Here is a 22,075-nt window from a genome sequence, read left to right as displayed (position 1 = left end):
GGCTGACTGGAGTCGTGCGGTGTTGCACATCATGATTACATTGTTAAAAGCCCAGCTGTCATGTAGAGCGAAAAAAAAAAAAAAAGTGGGGTCGGGGGGGGGGGGGGCAAAATTTCAAGCGTCAACTGGAAAGAAAAGCTACCGCATCATTTTCGTTTCAAACATCTTTATTTAGTCAAAGTATTTTCTCTGTCAGTGTGGAGTAGGAAAATCGAACATCTATCAGAAGGACGATTAAAAAGCGTGACGACAAAGAACAACAAGTAGGATGACTGGAAATGAAACGGTTGAGGTTTTTAATACTGGAGCCAGCAGGTGGTTGATGTAAAAATGAAAAACAAAACAACAACAAAAAAAAACATACAGACCCTGACCACAATACAATGTTTATCGCCTAAATGCATGAGAATTGTGTGTCATTAAAGTACAAAAGTGGCCCAAAAAAAACCAGCTGCAGAACCCGCAAAACTAACGTGTAAGGCGGTGCAGAGCGATAAAAAGTAGCAAAATATGAACTTGATATTTTTATTCTGTTGCTAAGGGCATCAATGAATACAGTGAACCCCCCCGCTATTCATGCCAGCAATGCTCACCCCAAAATGTTTGTGATTGCCTATTAATGCCACAAGATGGCAGCAAAGCACTTTTTTTGTATTAGAACTTCTTGGGAAAAAATTGTTAGTAGGCAAACATGCAGGGGTTCACTGAATAATTTGTATGCATTTTTTTTTTGTTATGCTCGGCTACGTATTTTTTTTTTTTCCGCAAACCTACCAATAACCTGGAAGTAAATACGCTGTCATCAATTACAATGTGGGCGTCAAATATCCCATGAACCAGCATAGGCAACAAATTCACACATACAAACATTAATTTGGCCTGACAGCGCCTCAACAAGTACACATTTGTATCTTTTTTTTTGGGAAGAAATATTTTTTCCCAGCGCCATTTATGCCCCGTCAGTAACGTGAAAGTCATACATAGTTGTATTTATTAAAACTGAAATAAAAATGACATTATGTATACTAGTTACGCTAGCTATATATATATATATATATATATATATATATATATATATATATATATATATATAAAACTAGTTGGAAAGGCTGCCAAAAACGGTGATAACATCAATGTCAAAGTGCACTAGAGGAGGTGAAAAACCACATCAATAAATCTACAAACAGGATGAACCAGTGTTGCAGTGTCGACGCTAATAAAATAAGAATAATGTTTAGCTGCACAACGTGGCAAACCTCCTGAATTCTTTGGCATGAGCGGCCACAACAATTGGAAGGTTTATCGCCACATGTCCCCCCCCCCCTAAAAAATAGAAAAATTGAAATCGAAAAAAAAAAAAAACAACCGAAAACCAAACGCAGAAGTATCAAATTTGTTTCCTACATTTTATTTTCCTCACAATAAAATTATGTCAAATAGTTTGATGGCCACAAAAAGGCTATCAGGAATATTAATGCTACAAAAACACAGCAACATGTCATTTCTGTACAGGACATTCATCGTTTATATTACAGCGTGTGCGGGCGCTTCACATAAAGTCATTGAGCTCCGCCTCCAAAGCGGCGGCCATCTCGTCCGCCTCTGAGGAACTTCCTTCCTCCTCCTCCTCTTCGTCATCGTCTGATTCCTCCTTGTCGTCGTCGTCGTCCTTGTCATGCTTTCGTTTGTGGCCCCTGCAGATGACAAACGACGTTTTAGCGAGTCCGACTCTTCTTCCGTCATGCCGCTGCCAACTTTGGATGCATTCCCGTTATTTTCTCCCATGTGGCCCAGTCATGGCAGCGTAAATGGGGAGGAAAAAATGGCGCGTGGGAGCGGATATCCTCGGATCAGAATCAGGCCTCTCACAAATAATCTCTCAAATATCTGCCAGTAAATGGAAAAATGCCATCGACTTTACCTTGTTCATGTGAGCCCGACACCGATTGTCCTTTCCTTTGTGTTAATTCTTTCTCGCAATTTTCCATTTCAGCTATTTAAGTGGCGCTTGGCATTGCTATGGCGGCAAACATGCCATCCCTCCTTCCTAACCACTTGAGGTCCTTCACGACACAGACAAACACGGCAAAAGAACTTGGCGTGATGCTAATGAGGTGCGCACGGGTCGTCTACTTATTAGAGAGGGGGGGGTTGACACCAACACCGCTGAGGAGGGGGGGGGGCTGAGAAGGCACCCCGCCCCCCACCCCACCTCTCATTAGACCGCATCGCTGTCAGACAGCCTCCCACAATAGCAAAACTGCGGTTTTGTGTTAATTAAAGGTTAGATGTCGGCCTATATAAAGCCGAAGGCCGACGATGTGACAGGCTTGGCGGACCCCTGCGGACCCTACGACAAGCGCCAAGGAGGTTTGAAATGGTGTCGCAAAAAAATAAATAAATAAATAGCATTTGCATGATGCTTCATCTTGTGAACCACAAGGTCAAGACTTGCTGGTCAGGGGTTAACGCGAGGGTCTGCCTCCAATGAAATGAGGGATTCATTCTTATTTATTTGGCCACAGAGTGAAGAAAATGAGGCAAATGCCAGCACGCCGCATTCAGTAAAAGGATTTCTCTCATCCTGGTTGCTTAATGAGCGTGCTTCGGAAATGATTTCGATAAAAACACATTTTGTTTCCTTCCTTTCCTCACCATGCACAGCCAAGACAACGGGAGGCGACGCCAATGAGACTTTATTGCGTTTGGCTTCACGTCATTACATCCAATTGAAATCCTTATCTATTAATCCCGCCACCGACTGTCAGCCATGACACATCCGCACCAATAAATCAAAAGCTGGCAACAAATTTTATTATACTTTTCCTTTAACAATGAGGAGCAAGTACAAATTATTTTTTTTTTAAGTCATTTCTGGGCGTTACTAAATTTATGGGGGGAAAAAAATTATGCACTGCCAAAGCAATTTTTTAATTTTATATTACAAGCAAGTTATTGATAAAATAGTGAAGTAAAAACGACATAAAATGAGTTTGACAGAATCGAGGAGGAGTTGAGGAAAAAAACTGAACAACATGACAGCAAATACCTAAATAAAAAAAAGTCACAACTTTTAAAAAATGATTCCCACTAGTTGAGCAAACATTTCAACCCAAACGGCTTAATCCACTTAAAAGCTCGGCGACTCAGTCGCAGAATATTCAAGTCAAGTTCCGTTTTTCTCCAGAGTTACACAACCAGGGCCCCACACACCCCGGATGCCCTCGCTTTTAGTGGTAAAAAGCTCCAAAATATCAAAGCCTACTCAGGCAAAGCGTCAAGGAGAGAAATTCAGAATCGTTTGCGCGATGCAAATGCGACCTTGTTGCCCTGGCAATGTGAAGGTCATTGAGAATAATCAATATTTGGATCAGCACTCTGCTTTTTAAATAAATACATTTTACCAAAAAAATAAATAAATATATATATATATATATATATATATTTATTTTTTAAGTCTGACCTTGGTTGCTGTTATCTCTAAGTGCACTTCAGTACATCTTCAAAAGAAATGCCGGGCGGCTATTTATGGAGCTATTTCTTCTTAATTATCTGCAAATATGTGTTGCAAGTGTACCTTTCATGTCTGCAGAAAACATCCCATTATCCCGAGCCGCTCTTGCAAATGGACTCCGAGCGGCTCTATCTTGCATTTTCAATGTTTAAGCAGGAAGGCCAGGCGAGTATCTTTTGATACTCCCTCCTCATCAGCCATTTGAGCTAAAAAAAAGCGTGGACTCTGCGTCGCGCTAATTGCCCCGGCGCAAAAAAGGTGGCCGCTAATGAGGTACTCCTAACGAGGCGCCTCCGTTCCGAGAAGCAATTCTCCTGACATACTGTGAGCAATAGTCGCGCGGGTCGAAACGGGGAGCGGCAGGCGCAGACGGGCGACTGGATGCTTCCTAAATCGATAAAAGGAGCAATTTCAAAAGAAGATGGCGTCTCTTTTGCAGCGCTTGTTGATTAAAAGTCGATCAAGTGAGTCGCATTTTATGAACCGCTTCGAGTCATTATGATCGTTCGCGAGCTGGAGTCGATCCCAGCTGACTTTGGGAGCGGGGCCAATCGGCCATCGCAGGACTCGGGTGATCGCATCCTCAAAAACTCAGCTCTAAACATGTGCGACAATAAAAGAGCGACCAAAAACGAAAAGAGTAGAATAATAAAATAAGGATATACTGTTACGCTGTTCCAAGTGTGGGAGTGTCACACATTTGGCGTTTTTAGCCAGAACGGCTCTGAATATGCCGTCGTTTTCATCAGAGTCGTATTGAGCGATATAACTGAACAAGAAAAAAAACAAATTTGCTTCGGCAAGCAGCTTGCAGGCATGGACCAAAAAAATGGGTCAGATGACTTGCCAGTTTTTGTACTGCTGCTTACTTATTCCTTCTTTTCATGCAGTGCATTTAAAAGCCAGCCTAAGCAATTTTTTTTTTTCGTTCCTCGCTGTCTGCTGCCTTGCTCGCACGGCTGAGCTACGTCTGGAGGAGGCAGCTTTGACTTGACCGTTTCGCACACAAGAAGGTACTTGAGTCAGAATAGGCTGTCCAAGGCCGAGTCTGAATTTATGGAAGAGAGATCTGACAATCACGAGAGGGAAAAAAAAAAAAGGAAACACAAAACGGCAATCAATACAGCCCAGATTTGTTAATGAATGTTTTAGGCAATCTAACCAAACCGTGCATGAATGTTTGGCATTCTAAAAACGAACAACAAAGCCCTGTCAGCCAGTCAGTCGATTGAAGTGCAATCATTTGAACAAACATGAAGAAAACGGCATTCGAGGGGTATCAGAAAATCCATCAAAACAATGACTCACATGAGGGCCTTGGGGCAGAGCCAATTAGAAAACTCGAAGGGCGTCTAACTTGGGGAGCGGTATCGGCTTCATTTTCCAATTCACACGACTCAAACGGGAAGCAGAAGAGAGACCTTTAGAACCGTAGGAAATTTTAGTCGCGCAAAATAATTCTGCAACAAGATATTATTGTGGAAGGCGGGACTTCTAAAATGTCACTGAGCTCAAGCGATTTCTTTTTTTTTTTTTTTTTTAAATTACACAAAAATTTCATTTGGCAGTTTTGGCCATGAAATAACATTCTTCAACATCTAACGGAAATAATGTCGGAGTTGTTCAAATGCAAAAGCGCGAAAGCGACATAAGAACAGGTCCAAATTTAAGCAAAGAATAAAAGCTGGGTGAAAAAGAAAAAAAAGACCACAGGAAAGTGGGTCCAATATTCACCGTGAGAGGAGCTCTATTTGTATTTTTAGCTTTCATGTGGGCCAAAGCAAAAACTGAAAAAAAAGAAAGTGTTTGTCAGATAAGCGTTGTGATTTGAATAATTGTATTTTTTCCAGGGCAAGCATAAACAACATTTTTCATATTCAACCTTCACTCAATCCATTCCGTCCCAAGTAACGCTTACAACTCGTTTGAGGTCACCGTGGCAACTGCGCCGGGAACTAACGAGGTGATCAATGCAAACTACGGCGATTTATTATTTTTGCTTCGTTTATTGAGAAGCGGAGAATTTATAGCAGGCGGCGGCATGTTATTCAATCCGAGAAAAACATTACTGACGGACGATTTACAATTCAAGCTGCTGCTCGGGATTGCTTTTGGGTTTCCATTTCTAGATTTGCATTGTCGGGTATCTAATTGGATCCGAATGGCCCATTAAAATAAATGAGGAAGCAGCACCTGTCGGAACGTGAATATTCTCAAAGAAGAGATGATTTAGTCACCGAATTATCATCACCCGGCTCGAGAGACGTCATCGCAACGATCATCAAACGGGATGTAAAATGGGCTGATGAGCCTCAGAACAGGAAAAAGAACCAAGTCGACTGCGCAATAAGCAGACAACAAGAAAAGAAGTGAATGTGATCTTGTCGAAGGCTTGAATTGCTGCCTGTCACGCATACGAGATTTAATTGCGGGGCGTTTATTGTGCCGTGATGAATATTTATCGGCGCAAATGCAGTTTGTGGAACAAAACGGGAAGAACAATGCCTCCGATTTGTTGTTTGGGTTCTTATCCTGTGACAGAGTTCTTTGAATTGAGTCATTTGAAAAATAAATAAATAAATAAAATCAAAGATAAATTCTCAGTTTCAGAGACACAAGCTTGAGGGTATTTGCAGTCTGGGGAAAAGGAAAAAAAAATTGATTTTGTTCTGGGACCACAACGACAATGACCCGGCGAGAAATTGCTCCCCGAGTCGTTTCATCAGCAGCACAGGACTAAATCTCCACCAAGGAGGTATATTGGTATTATTAGGGACCCGTCCGTTTTCTTCCCTGAGAAAATACGGTGCACTTTTACACCTTCCTGTGCGGAATCATATGACTCTGCGTGACTATAGAAAATCGTATTCTGGATGTGCTTTAATAATTCAAACACTGCTGCACGGATAATAATGCTGAATTAGCACTTTGGACAAAACTGCTCACAGACGCCGAGAATGTGATTTTTATTTATTTATTTTTGTGTGGACATTATCAACGTGGATAAGCACGAGAGGTATAAATTGTTACGGCAAACCATTGCGACTTCAAGGCACTCATTTAGTACTTTCATATTCTTGATAAAGATTCATGCTCAGGTGCTACAACAGACAAAGAATCAAATCTTTTTTTATTTTTTTTATTATTAAAACGAGAAGCGCCGAAGAAAGATGAAACACATTTAGGAATTTCACACCTGGCTGTCTGACAACCTGAGCGCGGACCCTAACAAAGCGCCGCCCACCTTCGGAACGTTCATGTGGCTGTGAGGTCAGAGCAGCAGAATGCCTCGCACGTCCACCCCTGGCATGGGAAGTCAAATCTACCCGAGAGAGTCATGGCGACCGGGCATCGTTTTCAATAAATGCGTGGCCACGAACAGGAAATTCAACGAGATGGCGCCTAACTGCGTCCAATTATGTTTGTGGATGCAGCAAGAAATTATCTTTTTACAGTGTCTAATGAAAATTCAAATGCTCCACCGGTCATATGCTGTTTGCAAACTGAGAAAAATTCTGGGAGGAAAAAAAAATATGAATTTGAAATCAAGTCATGTGGCACTCATAGAAAAAAAATGCTTGAAATTGCTGTTAAAAGTGAATAAAAAAGTAGCAATTTGGCGCAGCTTTGCTGGCCAACCGAAAAGAAAAAGCTAATTTCCAAAAAGCATCAAGTAGTTTTCTCTCGTGAGCCGCATGAAATGGTGAGGTGGGCCGAATTTGATTCCTGGTGCTCGAGTCCCGACACCTGCAAGATGGCGTTTATTGATTTTACACTTCCTCATGTGTCATTTATCAGATTTTTATTACCGTTTTTCATTATAATGTTGAAATGTTACGTAAAATTAAGTTAAAGGTTTTATGACCGCAACCGTTTGACTTGAATAATTCAATTTCCTTTATTTCCTCGGGGGAAACTAAGTATTCGACAATGTATCGTGTTCCATTTTACATTCCTGTGTATACAGAAACATGGGAATCGTGAAATATCTATTTCATTTTTATTTAATTTTTTTTAGATTAATTTTCAAAGCTTTCAGCATTGGCATGTGTTCACGCGGACGCTTGGCATCTAATTGCAAGAGACAGTAATGGAGGAGTTTGCCCGCGCAATCCATTAGAGATGATTCCGCATCATACCGAGTTCCCAAGTGTACTCGCCTGTTTTTATTTGCCTGTCAAGCGCAGTCAACTTGGGCCGCTTGAACATGTCGGCCCAACTACTTTCGCTCCTTTTAAGAGACATCAATTAGACCAACCTCAAACTGGATGAGTTGCGCGGTTGCCAAGTCCCTCGAGTCACACTTTTCGGGGTAAAATGCTTTAAAAAAAAAAGAAGAAAAAGTGATGTAAGATGCTTCAAAGGTAAACAGGATTGAAACGGCGGCCTGCCAGATGGATTTTATCATTTCAAAATGAAATGGCTCGCTCGATCGCTAGACGAGGAGAGGGAGGGGGGGGGGGGGGGGGGGGGTTGTGCGGATTATACTGAAAATAATCACCGCTCCGAGTCGGCCTCGAGGTCAGAAAATCTAATGAAGCTAATTAGACTCAACTATTTGCAACGGCGGGCGAGCGTTGGGCACCGCCATCGCCCCGAAAACGGCAACGCAAAACAGCCAAAGAGCAGCGAATGACAGCAAAATGATGGTCATGATCAGCAGCAGGCAGGCAAGTTGTGGTGGCAACACATGCATCAGTCCCGTATCCTAGCAACAGATGCATATCCGTCTGGATTGGTGGGCAGAACCTGAACAGACTGAACCACTGCACACTTTGTCGAGGAGTACGACCTGAATTCATGGTTAGCAATAAGCAACACTTCAGGTTCCGTTCGTGGAGGGAATGAACACTACATTCAAGCGGATTCGAAGGCATATGGAAATTCAAACAGATTTCGAACCATATTGTGTCTGCGAACACCTGTTGAGAACGAACACGGCCGCCAAATTACATATGCGACATGCGCGAGGGTTAAGAAACGCGACGGGATACCTGCGGACGGAAAATGAACCGAACCGAAACGTCCTTCAGCAATAAAGGGCTCTTGTTTGCTCAGAAATGTCTGATGTCTGTTTGGACGTGTCGCCATGGCAGCGGACCACTCAGCCTGGTTCCAGCCCAGGCGTACTGATTAAGTGCTGTCATGTTTTTTTTTTTTTTTTTTTAAATAGACGTCATGGCAAATTTGTAAGGCCAAGTACGTACAAAGACCATCAAGTGATTTTTCGAGCGGTGGGGTCCCTATCTGGAAAGCCTCGAGGTGCTTTCATGATCAATGAAAAAAGTGTAAAGTGGCGTTGGGCAGTGGCAGCGTGACCGATGAATAAAATATTTCTCGGGAGAGAACGTTCAAGTAGATTTCTCTCTCATTTTGAGCATCCGTTTGAGTGTGTCTCACCTGGACGCGGGCGCCAGCAGGCCGGCCTGAGCGCATGTCGTCACGACCGGGCCGTCCGCTCCCGGCGCCGGCGGACCCGGCCCTCCTGCTGCCAGTGGTCCGGCTCCGTCCCGCTGCTGTTGTTCCTCTCGCCGCCGCTGTTCCTCCTCATCCTCCGCCTCCTCGTTAACGGCCTTCTCCTTCCCTCGCCCTTCGCTCTCATTGTCGCTCTCCTCGCCCAAGATGTCGTCCACCTATCGAGCGGGACAGGAAGTGTGACGTGATGGCGATCGCAAATTCATCACCAGCAGCGCTCTTGTCGATTGCGGCTGAAACAAATCTATTAGATTTGAGGCGTATCACGAGAGCGCTTGTTCACTTGGCATTTAAGTAAAACAGCAAAGTGCCGCCGGGTCAATCACAGAGCTGGTGTTAGAGCAGCTGGCACACGATCAATTCCAATTCAGTGCTCCCATTGACAATCGAGCTGTGATTGACCGGCGGCGGTCGCACGTCGTCATCCGGAAGATAAAATAAATGTTTGGAATTAAGTGCAAGGCTGGGTTGAGTTCATTTTTCACTTGTAAAAAGTAAGATTGTACTTTTTAATGGCGAGAAAGTCATTTAAAATTCGAAAAGGAAGTCGGTAGATCTGCCGCTACATAATTCCAAATAGCTTTTAATGAAAAAGAGCAAAGTGTTTCTTCAGTCATGCAAATGTCATTCGGCGCCGTGATGAGACTTTAATGTGATCGGCGGAAACAAGATTTGGAGGCGCATTTCCATTTAACTTGAATGCTCTGTTTTGAAAAATGCAAAAAAAAAAAAAAAAAAAAAGACAAATGAAGCCGTGTCGTCGTGGTTTGTGTTAAGATTCAAGGTAGCAAAGAGCGACGGCGAAAAAGCACGGAGAACTGTAGGATTCCAGTCTCTTGACATCACCCCCCCCCCCCCCAAAGTCGACGCACACCACAGTCCTTCCTGAGCTGTGATTTATAACCCTTCAGCTCACCAAATTGGAGCGCAGGATGTCGGATGCAGTCATGTGCACCAGATTGCCACAATTTCAAAAAGTGCCACGGCTCATTTGACCTTTGCTGAAAACGGAAGGACTAACAATTGCGAGATAGAGCGGCAAAGTTCCCCACAACATCCATTTCCTGGCTGCGATCAAAGGCCACGCAAAGTGCACAGGAGGCTTTTCAACCACCGCTCCCGAAAAAAGCTCATGTCAGAAGCTGATGGTCTCTCCCTGTAAATGCACTGCAGTCCAAGTGTGATTCCAAGCCAGTAGATTGATTTTGTTGAGGTGCTTGGAAGGTGAAACATTCTCTCTCTCTCTCGTTCTCTTGCAAAAGAAAATTGAAAAGAGGCCGTCTGAGATGAATCTCACAGCAACGAGTGCAACCTTTTTTGGTGCGAGTTTGGTTCACAAAATTGAATTCATCTTAAGGGGGACAAATTAGGAGAAAATTGACTTTTTATTCTTTCCTGCACAACTAGTTGAGTGTCTGGATTGCCTAACGGGAACGCGCAGAAGTGCAGAAGAAGCTCAAGACTTTTCCAATGGGTCTGTGCCAATCGGGGAGCGTTCGTCCTTGCCAGTTTTCCTTCCGCCAGGTGACTCGTGAAATAAAACGAGCCGCCGCCTTCGCCTGCCAGACGGCTTTCCAAACACCCACCGAAGACGGATTATCCGGCAAATTGTGAAATCCCGACTTATCTTGTGAGAATGCGGTAATAGGTCAGCCGATGAGCCGAAAGTTGGCACGGAGTCGGTTTGCGTTCAAACGCGAAGGCCCGGAGGGATGCTGGATGAATCAAAGGCGCGAGTGGAGAGGCAGACGAGAAAAGCGACATTTGCTTGGGGTGAACTCGGGGCCACGCTGCTATCTTGTCGAAGTGGGGCGGACTGAGTTGTTAATTCAACAACTGCCTGTTCCTACAAGAAAGACGACCTGGGGAGGGGAAATATTTGAGTGCTGTGACATCTGAGCGCAGAAAGTCCACAGAGACCGAGAATGTCGTACATCTTTCCCATTAACGCCGACTTAAAGTACCGCGTTGCATTATGCAGCGTCAAAGGCGTTCAAAAAGGTACACCGACGAGACTTTAGACATTTTAAATGGAAGGCCAAAAAAAAATATTCAAGAATGTTCTATGCAGGCCCACCACTTGATACATGACATTCTGATTAATGAATACGAGTCAAGCAGTTAAATCGACCCGTGTTTAGCCAGCTATTTTGTCACTTATGTCGACATTTCAGCTGCTCGGGTGTCAGGTAACGTCTTGTGACAAATACTTCGTCACACAAACTCGGACTAGCGCTGCAATCATTCATTGGTGCAAGTTTGCGTCAACGACGCGTCACCGCTGGCGACATTTACCCAACGGCCCGATTTGTACCCACTCGATTAAAGACCGCCTCGTTTTCCTCGTGCCCTCAAGTTGAAGAGCATTTTTACGAATGTCACGGAGTGCCCTTTAAGCTCAGGTGACATTTGGAATGCGATGATTCCGGAAAAAGCACCCTCATCATCTTGGTCACTCACGAAAATGCTCAACCCGAATGTTCAACAATGATTAGCCTTGCAGGAAGTGAGCAGCTCACCTGCAACCCGAGAGGACAAGGGTTTTAAGAAAAGAGATGACATTTGTTCAAGTACAGTTCGGTTGTATTGAACTTTTCAGTCCATTTGCATTGAATGACTGCGAGTCAAAAGTTTGACAACAACTGCCCTCATAGATGCTAAACTCCAAGACATCTGGACGAACCACACTGACTTTATGGTCATGTAAAAAAGTCCCATTTACACCGGTGCAATGTCGCGAGTCAGCGCCAAGGCTCTGTGTGAACACCCAACACCTCATTAACCAACTCCATCTCCGACTGGTGCTCCATTTAAATGAGGCTGGCATTTAATTACGCCGCAAATTAATGACGTCCATCACACCGTGGCAATGTACACAATGGTGCTAATTAATAATGGCCGTGGTACTAAAAAAAATAAATAAATAAATAAGAGCGCGAGAGAGAAAAGGACAGGTCTTTGGGCCTCAACGATAAATAATAAAAATGAAAGTGCCCGTACTTCCAGCTGCGGCGGCAACGATCTTGAGCTCGCAATTTCCATGTACACGGAGTGACAATTATTGGACAGATTATCCAGCAGATCTCTCAGTGGAAGGACATAATGGAACAACATTAGTGACATCATTTTCACAGCCGGGGCCAGACTTGCCATAGCAACATACTCGGAGGCCATTATAGTTATCTGACTTTCATTACAGAATAAAAAATAAATAAATACATAAAAACACAGCAACACAAACACACTTTGAGTCTCCCTGGCATTCATCTTCATATCAGATGCAATAAGGAAACGTTTCCAGATGAATAATTAGAGAAAAACAATTCAGCCATCTTCCTGTCGCCTTTTATAAATCATCACAAGCATGGGCGTAATTTCGACATGTTTTGTTCAGCCTTATTGCCTGCGGGAACGCCGCTGTTCACAACAAGTTAATGCGGCACTTGTCATGATATTTCACGGGATCAGATCTGCTAAACATGAGATTTGCGGAGATATATAAAGAAAAAAAAAATGTCTTTCTGTTTTCGGTGCAAAACTCATTAAATTTAGATCCATTCTTTGCATTCAGTGCTTTACGGAAACGTGCAAGTTTCAACGCAAAAATCAAAACATAAAAAGGGAATGACGTGGCACAGAAAAAGATCTCCAAACTAAATTACAGCGTTGACTTTAAATGACTTACTTGAAATGAGTTATTAACTGCGCTGACTGTTCGGTATTCCATCAAACCATGACCAATTACAATGACGTCCGAGTCCTTGGGGCACATTCAATTGAACTCAACTCTATTTACTGTACAGAGTGTGCAACCTCAGACTGAGCTCAAGGATAAACATCCAGCACCAATGATCAGTTTTTTTGTGACGTAAATTCAAAAGAATAAATAAATGCTAAAGGGAATGAGTAGAGTTGCAAGTGCACTACCGGATGTGTCTTTACCTCTTTATCCATGCTCTCCAAGTCCTCCTTGCAAAGCGTGTACAGCGGCATCGTTTCGGACATGCTCGGCTGGCGCTTGCGGCGCGACGGCTCGAGCGCCTCGTCGTCCTGGCTGGGACCCGCTATTGCGTCTTGTTGACTGTTCTGCGAGCCCCTGAAAAAAATAAAATAAAATGACATAAATACTGGATGATGGTTTTTCGTTTTAGTTCAGGCTTGACTGAAAGTGATGGTGGAGGCCAATATTATACAAGATGTGAATCTCATGCAAGCGGTAGAAGGACGTTTCCATTTAATTAAATCTTCTTTGATGATAAAAATCAAAGTTGAGGCAAATCTGTTGCGTCCGTAATCTCTGAATGACTTAATCCCATGCTTTCCTCAGGCGAGCTCATTATCAAGCAACGTCAGTTCATCAATGCTGATCAACTGGAACGCCAGCATCATTTACAGCGCAGAAACGCAACAAATAATCATTCCAGTGTGAGTTTTTACTGTCCTACCGAGTCGCTGAGGAAACCTACGTCCCCATTGGGAGTCATTTGGGAAGTGTACCGCAGTAAAATACTGAAATGGAGGCAAATGGGACCTGGTGGACAAACCCACGTTCAGTATTTAAGATGTGTGACGAATGAGTGTTTTGTCAATACAACAAAGACAAACACCAATAGTACGACCGCCGTTTTGAACAAGACCCAAGAGTCAGTGTCGCCAATAGCTATTATTTTTATGAGCGTACAAATTACAGCAAGAAAAGAAGCAGTGGGCCAATCTCCTACTCATTACCCATCTGAAGAAAGTATTGCACTCTTATTACACCAGTGCGTCGCCGTGAAATTGTCAAGGCGCAGTACCTGAGACACGACTGCTCTTGTTGATCAGACGCCTGGAGGTAAGGCGCCGCCAGCGACACCGGAGGGGCCTTGCGAATCAGCTTGCCCGTGATTGGGTCGTAGGTTCGAACCTCGGGGGGTGCAGGTGCGGGTCGGTGCTGGATCGGAGCAGGGGTTTGGGAAAGAGGCTTGTGACGGGAGCCCTGCTTGTCAAGGAAAGCCGCTGGGTTGTTGCTCCTTCAACAGGGAGAAGGAAAAAAAAGAAATCAGAATCATCAAATATTTTACATTTTAAAAATGTTAAACCAATACAATATTTCTCCTAGCAATTGTTAACATGTGCTGAAAAAAAATCGAATTTGCAAATCCAATGGTGTTTTGTCGTGGTTCCACTTCCCTCTCCAGTGAACGGTATTTGCGACTACGCTTATTTGTGGATTCTTTTTGCGAGCCTATCCTCTGTTACGTGTTGAAAAATTCCCCAATTATGGTGGAATGAAAAAATCGTTTCATAAATAAATTTTAAAAAAGTGCTTTGCTCTGAAATTGGCAAAATAAATTCTATTGTATTGTTTATAAAGCACGGCAACTGCAAAGCTGTGTGCATCAATTACTCGATTTTCGTTGACAATGTTAATGTACAGATTAATACCACGAGCAGGATTAGACGAGTAGAGTATCAAACTTGGCTTACAAAACTCAGCACTTGCTGGCAGCATTATTCGACTCAATATTATCCCTGTATTGAAAAATGAGCTCAACAAATGCAAATCATTTATTTTTAAATTAATGTAGTCCAATGCAAATTCCTACAATGCCAACCATATTTGAAACTAAAGCAGCAGCAGTCCAGGCAACAAACACTTTCATCAGCCATGTTGCCAATCCAACTGTGATTGTTTACAATTCAACAAATGTACCACGTCTGCTTGGCGCAGTCCTCCTTTAGCGGGAAGAGCTCCTCCTCCACCCTCTCCCAGCGCTCCAGACAACTCCACAGCCAGTCGGGGTTGACCACGTGGAGGTGCTTGCAGCCCAGCGCCTGACGGACCTTCTCTGTGCCTAGTGGCATGAGGATGCGGATTTCAGTCAGACTATAATCACTGTTGTGTCATCCTAACCACCCCAAAACAAGAGTTGCATGGGTTTCAATTCAAATGGAGCAAACTTTGCAAAGGCCTGATTTGCTCAGTGCCTGCGCAGCGCGAGAATGTGAGTGATTGCCAAGTGCGTCTCACAGCGCGGCCGGCTCCCAAGGCAACGGCCCCACTTGGCGCGCTCGCTCCTTTTCAGAGGGTAAATTAAATCGGTGGCACACGCAGGCACGGGTCTCATTTTGAATGCGCACTGCGTTATCCCCCCCGAGATCTGCGAGCCAACAGTAAGCATTTTGTTAACGCATGCGGCGTACACGCCACGCTATTTGCATTCTCTTTATTGAAACCGCCAACTAACTCGATCCTCCGTTTTCTCTCAAGAACAAGTTTGACAACGCTCGGATACACGCCGCTAAGCTTGACATTTAAACAAGCCTTGGATGACCCACTTTGGATTGCGGCCTCATTAAGCAAAGAAAAGCTTCCGTCATTTCAGAATAGTTCCCGCACATTGCTAATGGACATGTCTCAATGAAAAAAATGGAGGGCAGAAACAAAAAAGATGGTGACGTTAACTGCAATTTTGTCGCGTCTTAAACAGATGACTCTTGGAATAAGAAAATGTGGGAATCTCATTAGGTTTCATTCAGTATTTGTTCATCTGCATTTGAGATCTGCTCTTTTGTCAGCAGTCTGTGAATCCATCATGTGCACCATCAAAAATTAAACTTGCAGCTACAAGTAGCCTGTGCAGTCTACGTCAAATAGTTCGATTGTGATAACAGATGATTAGTTACCGACTGGTCATTTATGTAGCGTGACTTCATGATTCTGTACATGTGAAATGGATTTTTGCCCTCCTTGAGAGGACTCTGTCCCCATCCCCGCAAATAGTGGCGGTTCCCTATATGCCCATTCCTGAAACAACAAGCTGAGCATGAAAAACTGATTTTACGTACCCGATTTTGCTGCAATGAGGTGTGTGGTCCCATTGGATTCTTGCGAGTTCAGAACCAAGTTCTTGCCAATCTTTGCCCCCAGGGCCTTGGCATGGTAGTACTCACGAGTCCTCTCTATCGGGTAGTTGGTGGGGTACAAGCCGCTGAACACTATCGTCGTGCCGTCTAAGGTCTTGCTCTTAAGCTCGGGGACGATCTTGCGAATGTCCGGCGTGTCGGGCACCTCCGTCTTCAGGAAGGCCTCGTAGCGAGCGTAGTACTCGCCGTGGATGCGTTCCAGGACCTCCTCCAGGTAAATGAGGTGATCGTCCCGGTCGTTATCCACTTCCTCTTCCTCCTCGTCCTCCATGCTCTGGTCCAGCAGCTCCTCCCCCACGGTCACCCCGGATTGCTCGCTATTCTGCGACTCGGTTTCGGGTTCCCTCCTGTCCGAGCAGCCGTTCCCCAGCTCGGGGAGGAGAACGTCCGAAGGTTCTATTGATTCGCAACTTTGGACTTTACTGATCCCCTCTTTTGTCTCATCACCGTTGTCTTGTGAGGCTACTTCAGGTTGGGATTTCTTCACCTCGCCGTCCCCCGAGGGCGGCTTTTCTCTAACGGACTCACTGTCGCTGTCACTGGAAAGGTCAAAGTCCAGATTATTGGACTCACTGTTTGGCGTTAATGAGTTTGCACCGTCCGGTGCCTCACCTGTCCTGCTAATACTCTCCTTTTTACTATTTCCCTGGCCTTCAATCCCCTGAGTTTGTGTTGCTGTGGGCTCCTCATCAGCCTCTGAACGTTTATCCATCAACGCCTCTTCTGGCACGGACGCCGTGCCGTGTGTCCGTTCATTTGTCGGGGTACCCTGAGAACAGCGGGATGCGGCCGAGCCGTCTTTTAGCGACTTTTTCCTGAGGCCGTTATTTTGCTCATCTGTTCCGAGAGTTTCGCACGCTTCTGTGCTCTCTGCAGGGCGAGCTGGTAAGTTTCCTGCAGGCGAATAAGGCATGGGAATTAATTTCGATTTGAGGGCAATCGCAATGACTAAATGAAGGCTCCGGTTCAAGGAATCCAGCCATAGATTAAATATATTTTTTTTTTCCCTAACTAAAGAGAGGCGACTGCGCTTGGTGTCCTCATTTCAAACTTGGGACAGCATTCAAACAATGAGCTAACAAGAACTTTGCAAGAGAACTCCCTTGTTATCTTAAAAGTGGCTCTTCGCGACTGAGAACTGTGCAAGGAACTGGAAACACATCCTTGAAAACTGCCTTGAATTGGATGCGCCCTCCACTCACTGTGCGTCACAAGGACACATTTTCCTGAGATAGGAAGAGACAAAAAGAAAAAAAAATCTCGCTTCTGTACCTTTCTTAGCCATCAGAGCTTCTTGCGAGCCTGGCGGCGCACTGATGTCCCCGATGCCCTCGAAGTAGACGTATTTCTTCACAGTGATGAGGTTGGGCGCAAACTTCCACACGTCTTCGCGGTCATCGATGATGCACACCATCGAGTCCCCACAGGGGAAAAGATATCTGGCAGGACAATGAAGGACAGCGAGCTTGTTATTCCACAGGAAAAGAAATGTTAAAAAACACACCTTTTCTTGAAATGATTTATTATTTATCAGATTTGTAAATTCAGCATCAACAGCACAGAACAACACTCACCTAAGATTCCCCGTCTTGGAGAAAGGATCGATGCATTCATCTCTGGACAGGATGCGATGGGAGAAGAGCTTTGTTTCGGGATCCAGAAAGCCTACGAAAAGAATACAAAACGAGAGAACACATTTGCATATGCCTGCAGTTTTGAATCAAGCATTCCATTCAAATCATTCCACAGCCCCTCTTGCTTTCTTGACGGGAAATATACAGCAGCTGGAGACCCAGGCTGGCCTCTCAACTCATCAGAGGTAGTAAATTTCAATCCCGAACGCATTAAACATTCATCACATGGCGGCAAAACAATGCCTCGCTGGGGTTATATACCGCACGGCGTGACGGAAGACTGCCACCACCTGAATAAAGGAGAGCCTAGGGCTGGGCGATATGACCTAAAATAAATATCGCGATAAATTAGGCAGTTTTACCTCGATAACGATAAATGCACGATAAATTCCCCCTGAGGACCAAAATCAAAATAAATGCAGGAAATGCATATTAACTGCTTTTTGTATTGACCAACTGGTACGCATTACTTTCAATGAAAAATAGAAGTACAAAAATCATTTGAATAAACATTCAAACTAGCTTGCTTTGCATGACTTGAACAATGTCACAAAGAACAGGAGAAAAAGGGTACCTCTCACAAAATCTTTTTATGTAAATATATTGTGCAGAGATGCTGTAATTCCATTTGCAAAGGCCGAGATTTGTGTAAAGGTATCGTGTAAACAATCTAAATAATGCCATGTGCAAAGGCGCTAGTCGCCTGTAAACAAAATGCTAAATAAAATGGAAAAAAATGTCAATGGAATGCCAGTGCCAAATAAACAAGTGTGCTTCATCAGGAAAATGTGCCGTCTCGAGTAATCTGGTGCGCAGTCGCCACTTGTCGTGTATGTCATGCACAGTCAGGCTCAAACAGGGATCCATGTTGCGACTCGACCACAAGTCGGATGTGGATGCAAAATGCTTGACATGTCTCCGCTCCCGTCCCGATGTTGTCCATATCGGAAGTCCTGTTTGCGGCAAATATTTTCGTACCTCTTGTCGGCTACTTTCATGAGGCGTGTAAATCCTGTCCGCTCCATTGTAACTTCAGGAGCTCTATCTTTAGCTATGTGCTCGGCTATCGCGTCCACCTCTGAGACGTTCTCTCGTATGGTGTCGCCTCCGTTATGAGCTGTTGTCACTTGTCCAAACTTGCTCCTCACTTTGAACTTTTAGCACAAGCTCCAAGTCAACAGCATGGTTGTGTTGTGGGTGGTGAAAAAGAAAAGGTTGGACGCGCTGTTTCAGGTGCTTACGATGCACTTTGTAGTTCATGTTTTTTTGCTTAAACATCGTCTTTATGGAACCCAAAACATTTCCAAACGACAGATGTCCACTTTATTTTCGGGACAAGCGCGACAGGAACAATTTCAACTAACGTTACTTCGTCCGCAGCCGTGTCAGCCGCTTCAGGATTTGAATCGCCAGCTACGAACTCGTCTTGTTTACATTCTTGTTCAGAAGGGAGGAGTCACGTGACTACACGCGCTGGAGCCGTCTTAAAGGGGCATGAGCATCGCCGCAGACATAAAAGACTTCTTTTTCTTTTTTTTTTTTAGACACCGAATTTACCGATATGGGCAAAATGATGTCGGTCATTCTAATAAATTTCGGTAACGGTAAATTTTCGGTTTATCGCCCAGCCCTAGGAGAGCCTATATCACGCTAGCTCAATTTAATCCAGCACTGAATCAAAATTCTGCTGAGGGGACAGATGGGATTTTTTTTTTCATAAACTGCTTTTCATGTATGAGTATGAGCGTTTCATTTCAGACTGCTGGGGGGGAGAAATCAAAAATACACACCCTGATGTAGTTTATGCTCTCTGGTACTCATAATGGCAAAGTTAAATAAATCAAAGCTAACCATCATATTAATCACGCCATGAACACAATATCTTTGGAGATAGCTCCCCCTTGTGGACCCAAACTGGAAGTACAAATGGTAGGATACATGTCCATGGATAAAATAACTCATCAAGGAGAGAAAAGGGAGCACATGTTACCCGCAATGGTGTGTGCATAAAGGCGGCTCCCGAATGTGAACACATGAAGTTCGTACAGTTTGGCAATTTTCTCCAGGAATTCCTTGCAATGCGGCCGTAGTCGCGTGTGGAGCATCGGCTCTCCTCGCCCCAGTTGGAAGTGAAAAATGCCCTGACAAAGTAAAAAGGGTTCAGATGTTTGCGCTTACCAAATAAACTCGACATTCAAATTACTGGTATAGGCAGCAAAAATATGTTACAAAACTAACCTTATTGGACATTTGCTGGCAGTGTTGATCAGTGGTGTGGATGAGCGTCTGGTCCAGATCCACCATCAAGACCAACTTTTTGTTGCGGTGGAGCCTCTGCTGGTCTTCTCGGCCTAACTGCTCTGCTTGCTGTTTGGGAAGAAAAAATTTTTTTTTTGGGGGGGAGAGTCAATAGGTTGTACAGTGCAACCACCGAAGGCAAATGGCTTATGGCTTGTAAAAAGTTACTGACTGGCTTCTTTCTTTACAAAATACTGTGATTTCGATCTGTGACTGGTGTCATGCATTTGCGTACACAGAGTAATGATATATAAAACGGGCCTTTAGTGTGGAAAATATTGGTGCACTGGTGTGTTCAAAGGCAGTAAAAAGTGGTAACTGAGTCATACAGCTCACCTCTGAGCTGACCATCAACTCAGGTACGCTGTGCACCATGGAGACGGTTGCCGTGGAGATGGGAGTTTGCTGGTTTCCATTTGTGTTCTGCAGTCTGAGAGAGACAGAGAACGAGAGTGAGCTATCCTGCGTAATTGAACATGGGTGGATCAGAAGAAAAGCAGCATTTAAGGAGTTGTCATTGAATCAGGAGTGGGCTTGATTTCGGGGAAAATGGGTTGGTTTGAATGAAACCAGCAAAAGGTGGATGTAGCACAAATCATTTATCACAATAGTCATCCCGAACTGGCACAGGGTTGCTTCTGGCGCCACTTTGGGTGGTATCTAAAAATGAAGGCACCGTAAAAAAAAAGTACAGTTATGACGGTATTTTTAACAGTCTTTCCACTAGATAACAAGTCATAAAACATGTCGGGTGCATAAACGTGGGTGGCTGAGAGCAACTATATATGCGTGGGTGCTTAATCCGCCATCTTGATGACATCACTCTTGACCACCAACATGTTTTTGCATGCCCTTACTGAGTCAGGTCCTGGCCACATTCGGCACACAAGCCTTTCATCACGATTGGGTGGCTGCATCCTGCTATTCTGACAATGACACCGCTGGGGGAACAAAAAAGACAAAAACTAGTATTATTTCATATTATTATTTCAAAGACTCGACAAGTCCATCTAAAAACACGCTACACGTGCGGCATTTTGCGTTGGCAAGTTAAACGCCACTCAACGACGTTGCACTTCCGCTTTCAAAGTAAGAGTAAAATAAAGTTTGTTATTTAAACACAAACGCGTTTGTTAAAATATCAAGAGATGTTAAATTGTACTAATGAACGGAATTCGTTCTCACAACAACACAGAGGGATGTAAAGTACCCAACGAGCTTCATTAAAATTAAGAAATTTTACTTCGGGAGGCTACCTCAAACCCGAAACACTGTCATTTTATAAACTTGATTGCGTGTTGGGATTTTGCTACCAAACAAGCTAGCCTTCTCGTTAGCGCCCATGCTTTACCCGCGTTAGCTCATTAGCCTGCTAGCATAACAGTGACACAATTTGGTTAATAATATACAGCAGTTTTGTTTGCGAGCGAACCATAACAAGCGTCAAACAAGTAACTCACCCAGGAGGTATGACCTGTCCGGGTTGACAACACAGCTCCTTGACGACCCCCGCGCGGTCCGACTTCACCTTCCTCTCGGGTAGCCTGGGTGTCTCTGCCCCCTTCTCCGCGGGTATGGGGACGCAGAGCGCTAACACGGAGTCCACGTTGACATGAGTGCCCGGCTTGACTTTCCATTCCAAGAGGCGACAGGGGAGCGTCCCTAACGTACAACAGATATCCGACACTTGCACCGCGGGGCCCAGCGTTGATGCACCACCGCCACTACCGCCTCCAGAATCCGCGGTCGGATCCTCCATCTGGGAAAGAAAATCTTTTGCAATGTTCCGATTAAAGCGTGTCCGCTCCAAGTTGCAAAGCTTGAATCATTAAAAAGCAGCCAAGCGCCAGCTTCCAGGTGAATTAAAACAGCAGTGGTGGGATTTAAACCCGCTAGCTTCAAAGAGCCGTGGTTCACTCTTCCCGCCCGTAAACAGGAAGTGGCAACACTGCAGACACGCAGATCGCGATGATAACTTCCGGTAGAGGTGACCAAAAGTTGAAAACGAATATGAAAATGTAATATTCTTATTTTTTTTTCTACATCAGTTTGTGATGTCCCGAACATTTCTAAATCAACCATTATTCGTTGATTTGTTATTCTTTAAAGTACTATACATTTATTATAGTGGTCTATTTAATTTCTATCCTCCTACTTTATTGTATCTCCTAGAGCTCTAACATTTAAATTATTGCTTGCCATAAGTGGGAAAAAAACATTTATGAGGCTTTTTGTTTCATTATTA

The 22,075-nt window shown here is 44.1% G+C and overlaps 1 protein-coding gene across 2 annotated transcripts; it reads right to left on the bottom strand.

Moving 5' to 3' along the window:
- Positions 1–1,387: 1,387 nt before the first annotated feature.
- Positions 1,388–21,772, bottom strand: ctdp1 (CTD (carboxy-terminal domain, RNA polymerase II, polypeptide A) phosphatase, subunit 1). Of its 2 annotated transcripts, none has more exons than XM_088278640.1 (13): positions 21,291–21,772; positions 20,688–20,771; positions 20,167–20,260; positions 19,771–19,899; positions 19,523–19,673; positions 17,473–17,563; positions 17,171–17,337; positions 15,821–16,792; positions 14,685–14,826; positions 13,786–14,001; positions 12,932–13,085; positions 8,915–9,147; positions 1,388–1,694 (listed from the first exon to the last, which is right to left on the bottom strand). In XM_088278640.1, exons 1-13 carry the CDS (start codon positions 21,587–21,589, stop codon positions 1,550–1,552), a joined length of 2,877 nt encoding a protein of 958 aa, XP_088134766.1. In that variant the 5' UTR covers positions 21,590–21,772; the 3' UTR covers positions 1,388–1,549. The 2 variants fall into 2 exon arrangements, with proteins under 2 accessions (XP_088134766.1, XP_088134767.1); XM_088278641.1 differs by lacking the exon at positions 1,388–1,694 and adding an exon at positions 7,778–7,834.
- Between the last annotated feature and the right edge of the window lie 303 nt (positions 21,773–22,075).

Source organism: Idiotropiscis lumnitzeri, chromosome 16 (genome assembly GCF_059441095.1).
Source record: "Idiotropiscis lumnitzeri isolate Australia: NSW breed Sydney's pygmy pipehorse chromosome 16, RoL_Ilum_1.0, whole genome shotgun sequence".
Classification (NCBI taxonomy): domain Eukaryota; kingdom Metazoa; phylum Chordata; class Actinopteri; order Syngnathiformes; family Syngnathidae; genus Idiotropiscis; species Idiotropiscis lumnitzeri.
This window is presented reverse-complemented; position numbering and strand designations above follow the sequence as displayed.